This window comes from Aspergillus chevalieri, chromosome 2 (assembly GCF_016861735.1).
Source record: "Aspergillus chevalieri M1 DNA, chromosome 2, nearly complete sequence".
NCBI lineage: Eukaryota > Fungi > Ascomycota > Eurotiomycetes > Eurotiales > Aspergillaceae > Aspergillus > Aspergillus chevalieri.
The window spans coordinates 3,668,458-3,682,965 of record NC_057363.1 but is presented as its reverse complement, the minus strand read 5'-3'; the positions used below and the strand labels follow the sequence as shown (position 1 = coordinate 3,682,965).

Genomic DNA, 14,508 nt, shown 5'->3' with positions numbered 1-14,508 from the left:
CTTCCCTTGAGCATCCGGTTCAGCAGCTGAGTTTGTGAAGATAATTAAATTCCAACACAGCGCTTTGTAAGCGGCAAATAGAATGATAGGAGATAAATTTATCTAGCTGAGCCAAAAACTCATCTTCTGTATTCATCGCCAGCTCTAATTACCGAGGAGAGTAGGGACAGACCTGGGAGTAGGGACTAGACCTGGGCATGGGTACCTGTCACGGGCTCGGAATAGTAGATAATAATGAACTGAATTCCTATCTAGACTATTGTAGCCATCGACGAGAATATCAAATCTGGAGAAGAAAGAAGAAGAGGAAATCTATCTAGGTCATGAAGAGGTTTTAAGAGGATTGTTGGCGACATGACTGCATGGTGTTTGTGATGTATCATCCATTGCCGTAGTGTTGAACCGCCATATGAGCTATCATATGTGAGCCGTCACAGTACCCATTTGGGTACAGGTCTCGTACCGATACCCAAGGATATTGCTTGGGTAAATTTACCCATACCCAAGGGTACGTGATAAGCGAACGGCGCACTTTCTTCGGATCCTCACATTCAAGCATCAATTACATCACTAAATCACAGTGATCAATTGATTTTATTCATGAGTATATATCATAAACCCTTTTTCCATATTATTTGCAAGTCCTACAGTTATGCCCAGTCCTTCCGCACCTGCTACAGCGTCGCTGAGTTGGCTCAGTCTGTATTTTCCGACTACCTTCCTCGCGTATTGCATGCTCCAGTTGCGCATCAATATCCTTCTGGTTAATCAAACCTTGTCCATCTTCTACAGAAAGTACCCCTTCATGTTGCAGACGGTTTTTTTTTTGCCCGTCGGCGCTTGCTGAGTTCCTGATTTGCCTTCTCTAGTGAATGGACTCGGGCGTTCAAAAAGGTAATTGTATGGGCTGATGCTTGCGTCCCTCTTGCAAGTTGGTCAACAGCAGTATATATTGGTGTTGGAGAGCTGCTTTTGTGTCTGGAGATACAAGTCTTGATGAATGTAGACTGCGAAACCGCTTCAGTTGAGTTGTGTGGCGTTTGAGAAACCCAATGGTTGGCAGAAGTTGGAGGCAAGTCAGATGATGTTGGTGTCCCTAACCTGACATCTAGCTTCGACAGAACAGATTTAGGGTCCAGAGGTACTAAACCAGAGCCTTTGAATCCTGCCTTGACATTTTCTTTGGTCATAGATGTAAAGAATGCCTCACGAAACGCAATGAGGAAATCAAGTTTGGTAACATGATTAATGTGTGATTTGATGAGTCCTTCTATCTGGCGACTGTACGCCCGCTTGAGTGGACTAAAGCATCCAACATCAAGTGGCTGAAGAAGGTGAGATGAGTGAGGTGGCATACAGATGGTGATGATGTTCCTGTCCTTGCAAAATTGGTCAAACTTAGCCGAATGGCGGCTCTCATGGCCGTCAAGCAATAACATCCAATATGCACCCTTCACGCGGGAAGCTGTGTATTTATCAAAATGCTGAATCCATTCAAGGCCAGTCTCATTGTCAGTCCATCCATTATGGGTGGTTCCAATCACCCATTCTGGCGGAAGGTTGCTCTCTGAGTACCAGTTCGCCAGATGGTAAGCTCCTTGAAGTATGATAAATGGCGGGATGCACCACCCATCTGCATTGACTCCCTGGATAACCATAGCCCATTCCTGATTACCAGGCTGGACTCTTCTTGCTCGTCCACGTCGATCAGCGCGTGTCACTACCATTGATGGCAGTATAACACCCATCATAAATCCAGTCTCGTCAAAGTTATAGACATCAGCATCTTCAATGCCGTACTTGGCTTGCATATTCCATACAAGATTGAACCATGCCTGAATTCTCTCAGGATCTTTGCACAGGGCTCTTTGGTAGTCGTATGGGCGATTTAGGCATGTCTTGAGCTCTGGTTGTCACTTGACATAGTTCAATGCCCAGCGCTTCCCAACACATCCTGCGTTGCGATCTGCGAGCAGAAGATTCATGATATCTTCAACATCAGCCAATCTAGGCGAAAACCCTCGCAAGTCCAGATCTAAAACATGTTGTACCATAGCCTCCTTTTCCAGTTTTATTAATCTAGTTGAATTTGGCTGAAGATCCTGTCGAGCTGCTTCTACCGTTCATTCTGGCGCGTAAGGTCGTCTGAGACACATTATAGATCCGAGCAGCTTCTTGAATACTAATTCCATCGCGTTTCTTGATAGACTGAATAGCCAACAAGAGTCTACTTTCTTTGGAAGCGACAACTGGGGAGAACAACGTTGAAAGTAGTATCAATCGATTCCGCGTGAAGTTAAATATAAGATTCGAGTTTTCCGCAGTGCGGGAACTCGCTCAGAAGGTAGGGGGGGTTCGCCACTGAGGAGTTGTTTGAAGAACTGAGATAAGTACATGAGTGTCCCCACTATTCTTCCTTCACGTTCAACTTCTCAGTCTTCTTCGTAATATCTTCGCTTATATCGTATTCAAAAATTGCTCGCCAGATATCGAACTCCAGATTCATATTGGACGACCTGAATCCTTGGTCTAACTTTGCCTTTATTTCTCTCCGGCAAACGTCAGCATAGGAATTTTTCCAATCTTCGATAAAAGCTTCTGCCTGGGCACGTGTTCTGAAGTGCTTATGACAAGCACCCGAGGATCTATCGACCTCTGGCTTTGCTTTTCCACTGATTTTGTTTGTGAGTAATCTTTTTTATCATTTAGTGCTAAGCGAACATACTAATAGGGATAGATACCCAGGTTTCTGCCATTGGCAACTGCGTAGAAGGCTTCATTTCCTGGTAATGGCATAGTCTCTCCGGCCCCTTCCTTGAATACCGGTTTAGGCTGTTTTACTCCATTCTCCTCCATATAATCTTTTGCTTTTTGAAGATCGTCGAAGGCCTTGTGTTCTGCTTTGCATCCAATCACGCGAGGGTGTGCATCGCCCCTACAAAACTATTTAGCAAGATGCTCACATGATGTCAGTGTAATCATACCACGATGAAAATATTGTAGGTTCATCAACTCGTCCAGTACGAACGGCATAATATTCCTTATTTTTGCCTGGCATTGCCTCGCAAAGCATAAAGTATCAATAGAGTCGAATTCCTCTGAAAACAGCTTATTTGGTTATTCAGAGATCACTTTGTTTCAGGCGTGCGTTCCTTTGGTGTTGGCACAAATTTGAGACTGGTCGGCTACACTAAATGTTCAAGATAATCTTCGTGTTATGCTACATCGTTGACTATATATAATGTGGAAGGAACGACTCAGCCTCGTGGGCAAAGCATCGGGCAGGTGTTGGGCACAATGCAGCGCAGCCACATGCATGACTCATATGATATTTATAGCTTTTTATGACCCATCAAACCACTTTAATAGAAGGAACCTATTGCTTTTGCTGAAGCAAAGCCTGCTAGAAGAATATAAGTATAGTGCTGCCGTTAGTACTCCATACAATCAAAGACAAATGGCTAGTCTACATGACCCGCAACGAAGCTTAGCTTCTCTGGTTTGCACTGAGGATTCTCCGCTTTCCAGTGCCAAGTGTTTGCCCATGGAAGACGGATACAGGTAAGCTGTTTGCTATGATGTTCGCTCTTGGTGCTATCCACTCTCCCTTGACCGGGAGAACTCAATCCTCAATTTCGTCGGAGCACCCTCATCTCAATCAAAGCGGATGGAAGATTAAAAACAGTCAGAATAAATGAGGTCTTAAAGAGAAAATGTCATCAAGATGGCAAGAGAGAATGTGCCGAGTTGGCATCGTCAACCCCGCTCTCATGAGGCTCACTGACTAGGCTCGATTGAGTAGTGCGGAACAACAGCGGCAAGGCATAAAATATCACTGGTTAAATAGAGAAACACGTGAATACGGCATGGTACAATATGTTTCTGGTATGGAATGTAGACGAGTAGTTTCATAGGCACCCAATTTCAGCGCTAGACTCTTGGCTGTGGCGCCCAGGAGAAATAAAAGTATGATTGGTGGTGAAACTGGGTTTGCTGGTCCCTGTACAGTGTCGGACAATTTTGGCTTTTACATGAATTCCACTCTTTGACTCTTTTTCGGCGCCACAGTGAGGGTACTATTTTATACTGGGATTTAGCCTGAAATACCTATAATTTATATAACGTGATCCACCACCGAATGGCGCACACCACCGAATGGCGCGGTCGCCGCCGCCGCCGACCATACAAGTTACTGAGTCAATCTATCAACGCATATTTAATCTATTCAATCTACTGCGCTCTAACAGGGCATTTTGATCTATTATGACCTTCCTGGTTACAGTTACTGCACCTTGCTGGCCGCCGTGGCCTTGATGACGATGATTCATTCATCTCCCTCTCCTCCAATCTTTGCTGGCCCTCAGAGCCAGTTAAGCTCCCTCCATCTTGAATAAAGGCTCGTGTAATCTTCTTCTTCTCTTTTTGATGCTCTTTTGATGTGCAAATCTGATGGAGTCCTTGTCTTAATAGAACGGCATCCTGCATTGCAACTTCTGTGCTCTTCATGAACTTTCCAAGCATCTGTTCCGCAACAACTGAAGATAGAGACTGGTTTCGAAGGTCTTGGATCTGCTTTTTCTGCTGATTCAACTGATACAGATTGGCTGGTGTCTTCCCTAAATAGAAGGATTGATTGCTGCTTGAAGAAGATGGTGGTGTTGGTGTCTTCATCTTGACGTGGAGTTTTGCAAGCACCCTCTCTGTGACGGCTCACATATGATAGCTCACATGGCGGTTCAACACTACGGCAATGGATGATACATCACAAACACCATCCAGTCATGTCGCCAACAATCCTCTTAAAACCTCTTCATGACCTAGATAGATTTCCTCTTCTTCTTTCTTCTCCAGATTCGATATTCTCGTCGATGGCTACAATAGTTTAGATAGGAATTCAGTTCGTTATTATCTACTATTCCGAGTCCATGACAGGAAACAGGAGTGGATACAGTCTGCCCCAGGTGCTGCCAGCTAGGCCACCGAAGCTTCAAGGCCTGTGGTGACCACCCACCGTGCTGCTTTATATGCGCGGGGCCCCATGAGGGCACTGAACATGTCTGCCGGGTGGTAGACTGCCCAGCCAAACCAGGAACCGCCTGTAAACACATCCCGGCCAAATGTGGCACCTGTGGAGGCCCACACCCCGCAACAGTAGGGAATTGCCCAGCCAAGCAAGCAGTGAGGAAGGAACTGAGAAAGAGAACTGTGGAGTCTAAGGACATATCCCAACTGGCTGAGAGACCTCAGCAAATGACCAGTGTGGAACCAGCTATTCTGAGCTCACTGTGACGGTTCCGTTCAATATGAAGTTTATTGGTGAACTATCTGGCGAAATACTAGCATGGGGAAAGAAGAAAAGAACACTGTGCCTGCCAGCGTCGAACTATTTAATGTGCGAGGGGCTCTGGCCCTAAAACAGAACAAAGAAATCAACACAAAGGAATCAAACATGTCATGTGACTTAGCGAGCACTCATGCTCCGTGACACCCAGTGAGCTTCCGGGAAGGGGATCAGCACACCCAACCTGGGGAACAGACCCCAGGGAACCGACAATGGGCTGAGAGAAACAACCGAGGCCGATGGTCCCTGGGACAACACCTTGCTCGACAACTAGCCAATATTCTACCAGTGGACCCATCTGGGGGCTTTGAGAGCACAACACAGACAACCAGTAGCCAGTTCCCAGGCCAAATAGAGATGCTACCAGGTCCAGAGGCCCTAGTAGCAGCGCAATCTCTCCCTCCAGAGCTAGCAATCTGGTCAGATGGATCAAGATTAGAGAATGGCAAAAGTGGGGCAGGGATTGCTTGGCGAGAGCCGGGAGGAACATGGAAGACCTGGGGGTTCCCATTAGGCAAGGGATATGAGGTCTTTGATGCAGAGCTTCTGGGAGTTGTGCGAGCACTCCAGTTAGCAGAGAAAGTGGGGGATCAAAGACCAGTCACTATCCTGTTGGACTCCCAAGCAGCCATTGCAAGGATGCGACACACCCAGCCAGGGCCGGGTCAAGCATTAGTGATCCAAGCACATGCTATAGCCAAGAGACTACATGCCCGAGGTTGCCAAACCACTATCCAATGGGTGCCGGGACATGCAGGAATAGAAGGGAATGAGAGAGCTGACCAGGCAGCAAAACAGGCAGCCAGTAAGCCACCAGGAAGAGGCCCAAGAGAGATATCCCTGGCCTTCACCTGTAGAGCCCGAACAGAAGCCATTATAGCACAAAGGCAGAGATGGCTCAGCAAAGAACTTGGACAGCGATCCAAACAAGGTCAACGAACATACAGGCCACAGAGGAACTGGCGGCTCGACCCAGCAGCTGCAATAGCTCCCAGACACCTAGCAAGCCGTTATTTTCAACTGAAGTCAGGACATGCAGCCATAGGAACATACCTACATCGGATCCAGGTCCGGGAGGATGCAACCTGTGAGGGATGCGGTATATCAAGGGAGACAATACACCTGTTACAGGACCCAACGTATCAGCCTCACGTGATGGTATGGGGTCAAGATAGAATCATTGGATAACAGTTCACGAGAGAATGGCGCAGGAAGGACTAGGATAGTCGCACGGAAAACCGGGATCGGGATGATAATCAGCGACCATATCACGTGATCGTATACCTTCCTGACTACTTGGAAAAGTATACCGCTGAGTATATGAAGTACGACGCGCTGATTGGCTATACTCTGGATATACCTCTTGAAGGTAGATGGATAAGTATATGGAGGAAGGATATATAAGGACGTTCATTCATGTACTTAGCTTAGCTTTCCGCGATCAATCTAGTTAATCAAGCACTGGTTACCTTCTAGTTTCTGACTCGTCCGCACTTAACCAACAACCCAGTATACGTACTCGGTTGGCCTTGTTTCTCTATTCGTTACCTTTACCGTTTCTACTTATTGACTATCTTACGGAGCCTGGAGGGGGCGATATACCCATCAACGCATACGACATACCGAACCGGACCCGGAGGGGCATTGAGCATACGATTACTTGGAAGACACTTAGGGTAAGTGTCCAGTCTCGAAATACAACTAACTAGAACCCTAGGTACGACACGAGAGAAGCCAGGTTGTGACAACACCATCTTCTCTTTGAATGTTGGGAATGGCGACACCAACGAAACAGGCTCTACAAGGACCTGGAGACAGACGGAGTTATGAGGCCCACTACAGCAGAAGAATACCCACAAGGACGACTCCTAGGAGAGCCCAAAGCTACAAGGGCATTGCTACAACTCCTAGCCAGCGCCAGCATAGCTCTACCCCGGGCGCACCTACAGCAGACGGCAGAAAGGGCCTGAAGAGATGACGAATGGGGACTGGAAGCACTGGAAGAAGCAGTTAGAACAGGAGAGGGGTAGCAGGGAGGGTAGCCCAAGGCTGAGAGTCAGCCTAGGCCACACCCATCTTGCTCCAAAACACAAGGAGAGCACTGTGCTCAAAAGCCCTGCGCATACAGGCGGTCTGGGGCGAGGAAAAGGATCGGAAAGATGACAGAAGGGGGCTAACGCCTCAGGAACCTATGGGGACAAGAGACTGTAGAATAGCCACTGACCTCGAGTCCACGGATCATGGTCTATCATAGCTCTAGGGCTCGGTATGGACAATAAACTTGATTAAATAATAATAATAATAGCCCCCAAAAGTCTCTCTAATCACTTGAACTGCCTAACCAGATTCTAACCATTCGTATACCATGTATTGCACATGTCATTCAACTCAGTTTAAAAGAGCTTCTTGGTCAGATGGAAGTGAATCTAAGGAATGACAGAGAAGAGATATAATGGACTGAGAGCATTAATAGGGCCCAGCAAGAGAACCAAGAGATTGTGCATACTCTTGATAAGGTAAGATTCTATCTCTTCTACCATCCTTTCTACTAATAATATATTAGATTTGACGGCTAGCAGTCTTCATCAAAAGTCCCCAACGCCGAGAGAATTTCCTGGATCTTCAGACCAAAGAACCAAAGCTTGTTCCAATTCAAGATGTTCAGACACACAGGAACTCAACATATTATGCTTTGTCGTGCTAAATGTGACAGCTCAGCTCAGCTCAGCGCCTTTGTCGGCAAACACCATCAACATGGCAAACAATGCCATGAAAGCAATCAAGACAAACAGCTGCTTAGCGAGGCCACACACAACCATATAAGAGTAAGACTTCTTTGTGTAAATAGACTCTTCTCTTCTTTTCTTTTCTTCTTCAGATTCGATATTCTCGTCGATGGCTACAATAGTTTAGATAGGAATAGCATTTCGTTATTATCTACTATTCTGAGCTCGTGACACTAAACAGCTACAGTCTGCCATTGATGAGTTCTGTTCTCAATACAGCCATCCTGATCTGAAGCTTGGTAAAGAGGAATGGCAACAAATCGACTATTTGCTTTCAATCACACAACCTTCCTTACCTTCACAAATCCCTCTCAAAGACCAAGGAGGTCACTATTCATAGTGTTTCTGCAATCTACAACACCCTGTTTAGCCATCTAGAGAAGCCTATGGAACAGCTTGCGTGAAAGAAGGTTGGTTGGAAGAAAGTAATGCTATCTGCCCTACGGTCCACAAAGACAAACAAAGATTCAGAGTATTTATAAGAAGACTGCTGAGATTGATGGTAAAATTCTATGCAATCGCTACAATCCTAGCACCACAAAACAAACTAGAGTTCTTTTCTACCAAGGACCGAGAGCCACATTGGCGTGAACAATACAAAAAGGCCTTTGGGGAGTACCTTAAACCCTATCAGCAGCACTATTCAGAAACACAGTCAACTTCAGATGCTCGATCTTTAATAGGGGGAATCTCTAAAGTTGATATTCTTGTGACATCAGCTGCATCTCTACGGCCACAAACAACCACTCATGATGAATTTTCACGGTATCTGGGAAGTAGTAAGCTATATCCCCTTCCCTCTGAACTCTCTCTTACTGATCTCTATAGGAAATCAACTAGTGAACCCTCAGATCTACTGGAGGGATCATCAGCATGAATACTCCATCCTTGCAAGCCTTGCGTGAGATTCTGTCACTGTCATGGAGCATGAGTGCTCGCTAAGTCACATGAAATGTTTGATTCCTTTGTGTTGATTTCTTTGTTCTGTTTTAGGGCCAGGGCCCCTCACACATTAAATAGTTCAACGCTGGCAGGCACAGCGTTCTTTCTTCTTTTCTCCTCATGCTAGTATTTCGCGAGATAGTCTACCAATATATTTTATATTGAACGGGACCGTCACACCACGATCAATGGTCGTCTATACAGATGGATCGAAAAGAAAGGACAGCAACACTGCAGGAGCCGGCTGAGTGGGCTATTGGGACTGCTGCAAAACCAAGATCTTCTGTGGACACATAAAGCTCCCCAACCATGAGGTCTTTGATGCAGAGGTCAGAGGGGCCCTGTTTGGTTTACAGACTGCCCTCAAGGATCCCAATGCCCAGCACTCCACAAACCTATACATCTGCTTGGACAACCTGGAAGTGGTACAGCAGTTCCAAGGCCAACCCACAGGTTCAAGCCAATCGGTTTTCAAACAGTTTCAAGAAGCTGCCCAGATATGGCCATTCTGCCTGAAAGCACCCAACACACAGCCAGACAGGGTGCAAGTGAAATGGGTTCCTGGTCATACAGGCATTTAAGGCAATGAAGCAGCCGACAATGAGGCCAAGATGGGCTTCCAGGCTCCCCTGGCCCCCCCCCTACTACCTGCCTCAATAGCAGCGACCAAGCGCGCAGCCCAGAGGGTGCACTGGCATGCCTTTACACAGTATTGGTCAGAAAACGTTCCCGATACAAAAACCTCGGGATAGGCCTAGAGAAACAACCACCGGAGCTCCATCTTCCCCGACCAGCTCTGGGTCGCCTCCTAGCTGCCAGGAGTGGCCATGGTGACTTTGCAGAGTACCATGAGCGCTTCAAGCATGATGATGCCTTATTGACCTGCTCATGTGGCCACAGAAAGGAGCCCTCCCACTTCTATTTCTGCCGAGAGGGTCGCAAAGCAGCGGCACATCTATGGGGCCAACAACCAGTAGCAGACACTCTCACGAGAAAGACAGATTTCACTGCATACGCGGATTGGCTGGAAAAATCGCAATTTTACACAGCCATCTGCAGACGCCATTAGGATGCTGAAATGCATCAAATACGGGAACTGCTGGGCTTACCTCTGGCTCCCTATTTGCTTCTCGTCCCCTCCATTTTCCCTTTTGTTCATCCTCCCCTTTTTTCCGTTTCCCTCCCTCGGTTTCCTTTCAAGAAAACCCCAAGATGCCCGTTCCGCTGTTTAACAGTCGGGAAAACCCAAATAGCCCCCCGCGCGGGGGGCTACCTGTATTTAGATGATAGATGGTAGTTTAGCTAGGTGACAGGCAGTTCCGATCTGCCCGTCGTATGTCCCGCTCCGGGACCAGAGCCTCATCGCCTCAGTGGAGAAACTCGCCCTCGACGTAAATAGTTACATAGATACATACATACATTGTACTTAAATAGGGACATTATAGCCATACGCTTTAGATGGTTAAGCATTCATTCTGCTATCAATGGTGTCAATAGGTTTTAATATAATATTCTTCTAATTGGATAATACTCTGCTCTGAGCTTGAACACTCTGAGATCGCGTGACACCCCATGACATTTCGAACGAATTGTTCCAATACACACATGTGTATCATTTTGTCAAGCGGCGAGGGAGGATACAACTGGTAGAGCAGTGGGTTGTGCAAGCAACTTGGGAGTGACATGGAATGGTTCTGGACCCAGGACCTCATTAGACACAGGCAACCTGGACCAGCGCATCCCATGACCTCTTACAAGTGGGTTGCATGATATAGCGACGATCAGACCTAGCTCATCGGCTAGAAAGGATCACGACGCCGGTTCGGGCGTCTGAAAAGGACGTGGTTTTTCTCGACACTATGAATTCTTTGTGAGTTTCTCTCGTCGGCCCGTCGGGTGTCCTAGTCAAAGACAGTATAGGCTCACTGATATGGGGAGGCACGGCCCAAATATCAAGTCCACGAGAAACTGCTGCTCGTCCAATCTATGGGAGTTTGATGGCTTTCGGCGGCTGAAAATTTGTTAAATGTAATGATTATCGCACCAATGTAGCAATTCCACAAGCAAGGACTTTGTACCTTCCTGCGTACATTGGAATCGTGGCTGCTAAAAAGCAGCCACTGCACGATCAGTTTCGATGTGTGCAATTGAGATTAATTTCAACTAATTTGATGGATTACCAGCATCCATTTCTAAGCAAAAAGGTATAGGGAAAAGAAAAATCGTTCAAGATATCAGGGTATTTTGAGACCCTGACTCCTCATCAAAATGGTCCTGAACATATCCAAGAATATCACGACGATCATCGCTAAGTCGCCCATATTCCAAAAGCAATCGATAAACGTAGATCTGCATGTCTTCACGTCTAAGAACCCTCTCAGCCCATGCCTTGCCGTCGAAGGCCATTTTGCGTGCCATGGAATCATGGCCTTTACGTTCTTTCCCGTCACCGAATAAGTACTCCATGATGCCGTAGATATCCATAAATGTGGGATCGATGGGGATGAAATGCGCCCAGGGGAGTATGCGGGAATCGTGCCACTCTTTGTAGATGGTGCTTTTGATGGGTAGGGAGGTAGAGCGGAGGAAGCTGCGGTAGCGGCCGCTGAAGGAGTTACCATCCAGATCGAGTAAGTATTTATAGTTGTATTGTTCCTTCATGGGCATTCCAGGAGTGACAGTGAAGTATGGGTCTGTGTAGGGACAGTGCGGGTCACCATCACCAGGGAAGCAAAGGAGGTGGACGAAGCCGATATCTGTGTGATTTTCGAGCAACGCGGGGAGGTTTCCTTCCTTTCCAGTAGTGAGGTTGTAGTAATTGTAGTCAGGAAGGATAAAATTGGCGAAATGACGCGTTTGTTGAGCAGCTTCTACAGAGGTTCGGTTTAACATGGAAAGCAGACGATGACGCTGGAAGCCAGTCCAATTCTCCTCTTTGTTGCGGCCACCTGTGGCGGAACCGCGCCAGAGGAAAGAGTCCTTTTTCATGTCCCAGTTGTTACCACCGTGTTCATTTTCGCCTCCGTTGTACAACTTATTGTCGGCCCAGTACATTGCCGGTGGGATTAGGATCTCGTTGTTCATCGTGAGTTTGGACCCTCCAAAGAGCGGGAACGCATCATGTGTTGTTGAAACGGACACAGGCTCAATGAAGGTCCCGTGGAGAGCCTGAAGCTCGGGCCGGAGGCATGGATCCATTGTCTGTGTCCAGTTCTTCACATAGCCCTTGTATCCCAAGCGAAGATAGTTGTCCATCTCCAGCGGCGGGTTCGCAAAGTTGATTTGGGGGATAAAACTGTTGCGCGATGGAGTGTCGGGGGCGCAGCCAAGGCAAGTCATCTCCCAGACACTAGAGTCAACAGGACCAAGAAAGCGCGGCTCAAAGCGTTCCTCATCCACTTCCTTCTCGAGACGCATATATTCACTGACGGTCTTGTCTGTCTCAGTCAGTCCGCGACTAGCTTGCTCCTTGTTGATGAACGAATTAACCGCTCCCCACGGAACCACCATTCGAGATTCATCCATGTGATTAATAGGCATGTCAAGGTCTGGAAGGTATATCTCCAGTGTTTTCACCAAGTCGAGCCATGTGTCTGTCCAGACTCCATCTCCCACGAGCTTAGCTTTGTGATTGCGAACCTCGATGCGCGGTTCATATCCTCTTGCCCGTCGACGCACTTCGCGGGGCTCAAACCCCCAGAACGGGTTCAAATCATGATGAATTTGATCGAAGAAATCCTCCACAACAATCGCATTCCGGGACTTGGCGAACTTAAACCATTCTGCAAATCCTGGGGGAGGATGGCGTCCACGCCGTGAACGATACTGATCTGCAGCAGCCGCCAGCGTGTGCGTTTCTTTTTTGAGGAGAGAACGCCATTGCACATTTGCGTTAATAATTAGATCGTTGATAGGGTGATTCTCTCGTTCATCTATCTCGTAGGGTTCCTCTGATAGCAGGGCATCGTTGCTGGCATTGTGGTAGTAAAGACTGCGGTTGGAATATAACCGGAGCAAGCTAAAGGCAAAGAAAAGGGTGGCAGTCACAGCCAAAACAAACCAACGCAAATTAAACGATGAGAGCGACCGAAGACGCATTATCAATGGATAAATAGGGCGATATAGTATATTTCATATAGACACAATACAATGATGTTAGAATGAGCGTAAGTGTTGGAGAAACAACAGCCAAAGAGCAAAAGTCACGAGGCACCGCCGCTGCAGACGGCAACGGGGTACTCTGCTGAGTAATCTCACTCATCGATAAGGTGAAGACGAGCCACGGTTCGTACCCGAACTATGCCCGACTTTCCTGTTTGGTTTGTGAAAACTGTCAGCCGCTGCATTAGCGGAACCACCCGGGTTGTTGTAAAACAGTTTAAGTGGAGAACACGTGGAACGCTGTAATTACGTTAGTACTTATCCATCAAGATATCCGCCCAATAAGATAGCCTAAGAACTTTAATTTGACTTGTTCATGTGGGTCCCCAAAAGGGGAAACGTTCGGTGCTTGAGACCGTGAATGGTAAGTACCGTAGTAGATCTACAAAGTATTACTTACTATCTACAGGTACCATATAGCTCACACAGATTAGATCAACAATTCTGCTATTCTTCAGAAGAAGCATGCTACCCTTTTAGCACACAGGGGTAGTAGCCTGAACGTAGGGCCGAGGTAGTAACGGTCAAGCGAGGTTTTGCGGATGATTATCATAATCGGCCCGTGAGTCCCTCGACAATCCTAATCTACATCTCGGTTAGTACGTACATATGTACGAAGTACATTACTAGTAATACGCAGTACTCCGTACTAACATGATTTAGCTAGATCTAATTTATTGACATTGAACTGCGCCGCAAAAGCCGTACTGCTACCATACCTGGTAATTGATATGTACTCATGGACCGGAAACCCCCGCAAGTATCTTGTAATTGTAATCCTGGCGCTTAACGTCTGCCGTACTCCGTACTCCATGCTCTGTACAAGGTCCCTCATCCGCTCCACGCGTAGTGTAAGCGAGATGATACGGATCAGAAATGGCTCAGGAGCTGCGTGATATCACAGCAGCTCAGTAATCACAATGCAATTCCATACCATATGCTTTAAGTACGCTGTGACAAGTTGTACATTATTTTGCAAAAGTTACTGTACACTACGAGAATCATGAACCTTTGCCATGACGGAAGGAACGACATGAGCACGGGCCTTGAGCTTTCAGGCTTTTTTTTTTTTTACCCTTTCGGAATAGCCAGCGGCAAGTGTGCGGTTTAGTTTAGGGCCTAGTATCGTTTCATTGAGTCAACGAATCCCATTGTTTTTTTCTTTTAATTGCTTTTGGTGCCGCAGCGGACTTAATACCGAGAACCCTCTGCATTGCTATTGAATATAATTAGTACTTCTTACTTCCAAACTATTTCCTGGCCCAACCCTCATTCTAC

At 46.8% G+C, this 14,508-nt stretch overlaps 2 protein-coding genes across 2 annotated transcripts; both read right to left on the bottom strand.

The window, feature by feature from the left end:
* Nucleotides 1-2,407: 2,407 nt before the first annotated feature.
* Nucleotides 2,408-3,073, bottom strand: ACHE_21271S (RNase H1/viroplasmin domain-containing protein; the record flags this gene model as incomplete). Its single annotated transcript, XM_043275336.1, has 3 exons — nt 2,408-2,672; nt 2,726-2,935; nt 2,985-3,073. 3 exons carry the CDS (start codon nt 3,071-3,073, stop codon nt 2,408-2,410), a joined length of 564 nt encoding a protein of 187 aa, XP_043134335.1.
* An 8,222-nt stretch (nt 3,074-11,295) lies between these two features.
* Nucleotides 11,296-13,167, bottom strand: ACHE_21270S (uncharacterized protein; the record flags this gene model as incomplete). Its single annotated transcript, XM_043275335.1, has 1 exon — nt 11,296-13,167. One exon carries the CDS (start codon nt 13,165-13,167, stop codon nt 11,296-11,298), a length of 1,872 nt encoding a protein of 623 aa, XP_043134334.1.
* Between the last annotated feature and the right edge of the window lie 1,341 nt (nt 13,168-14,508).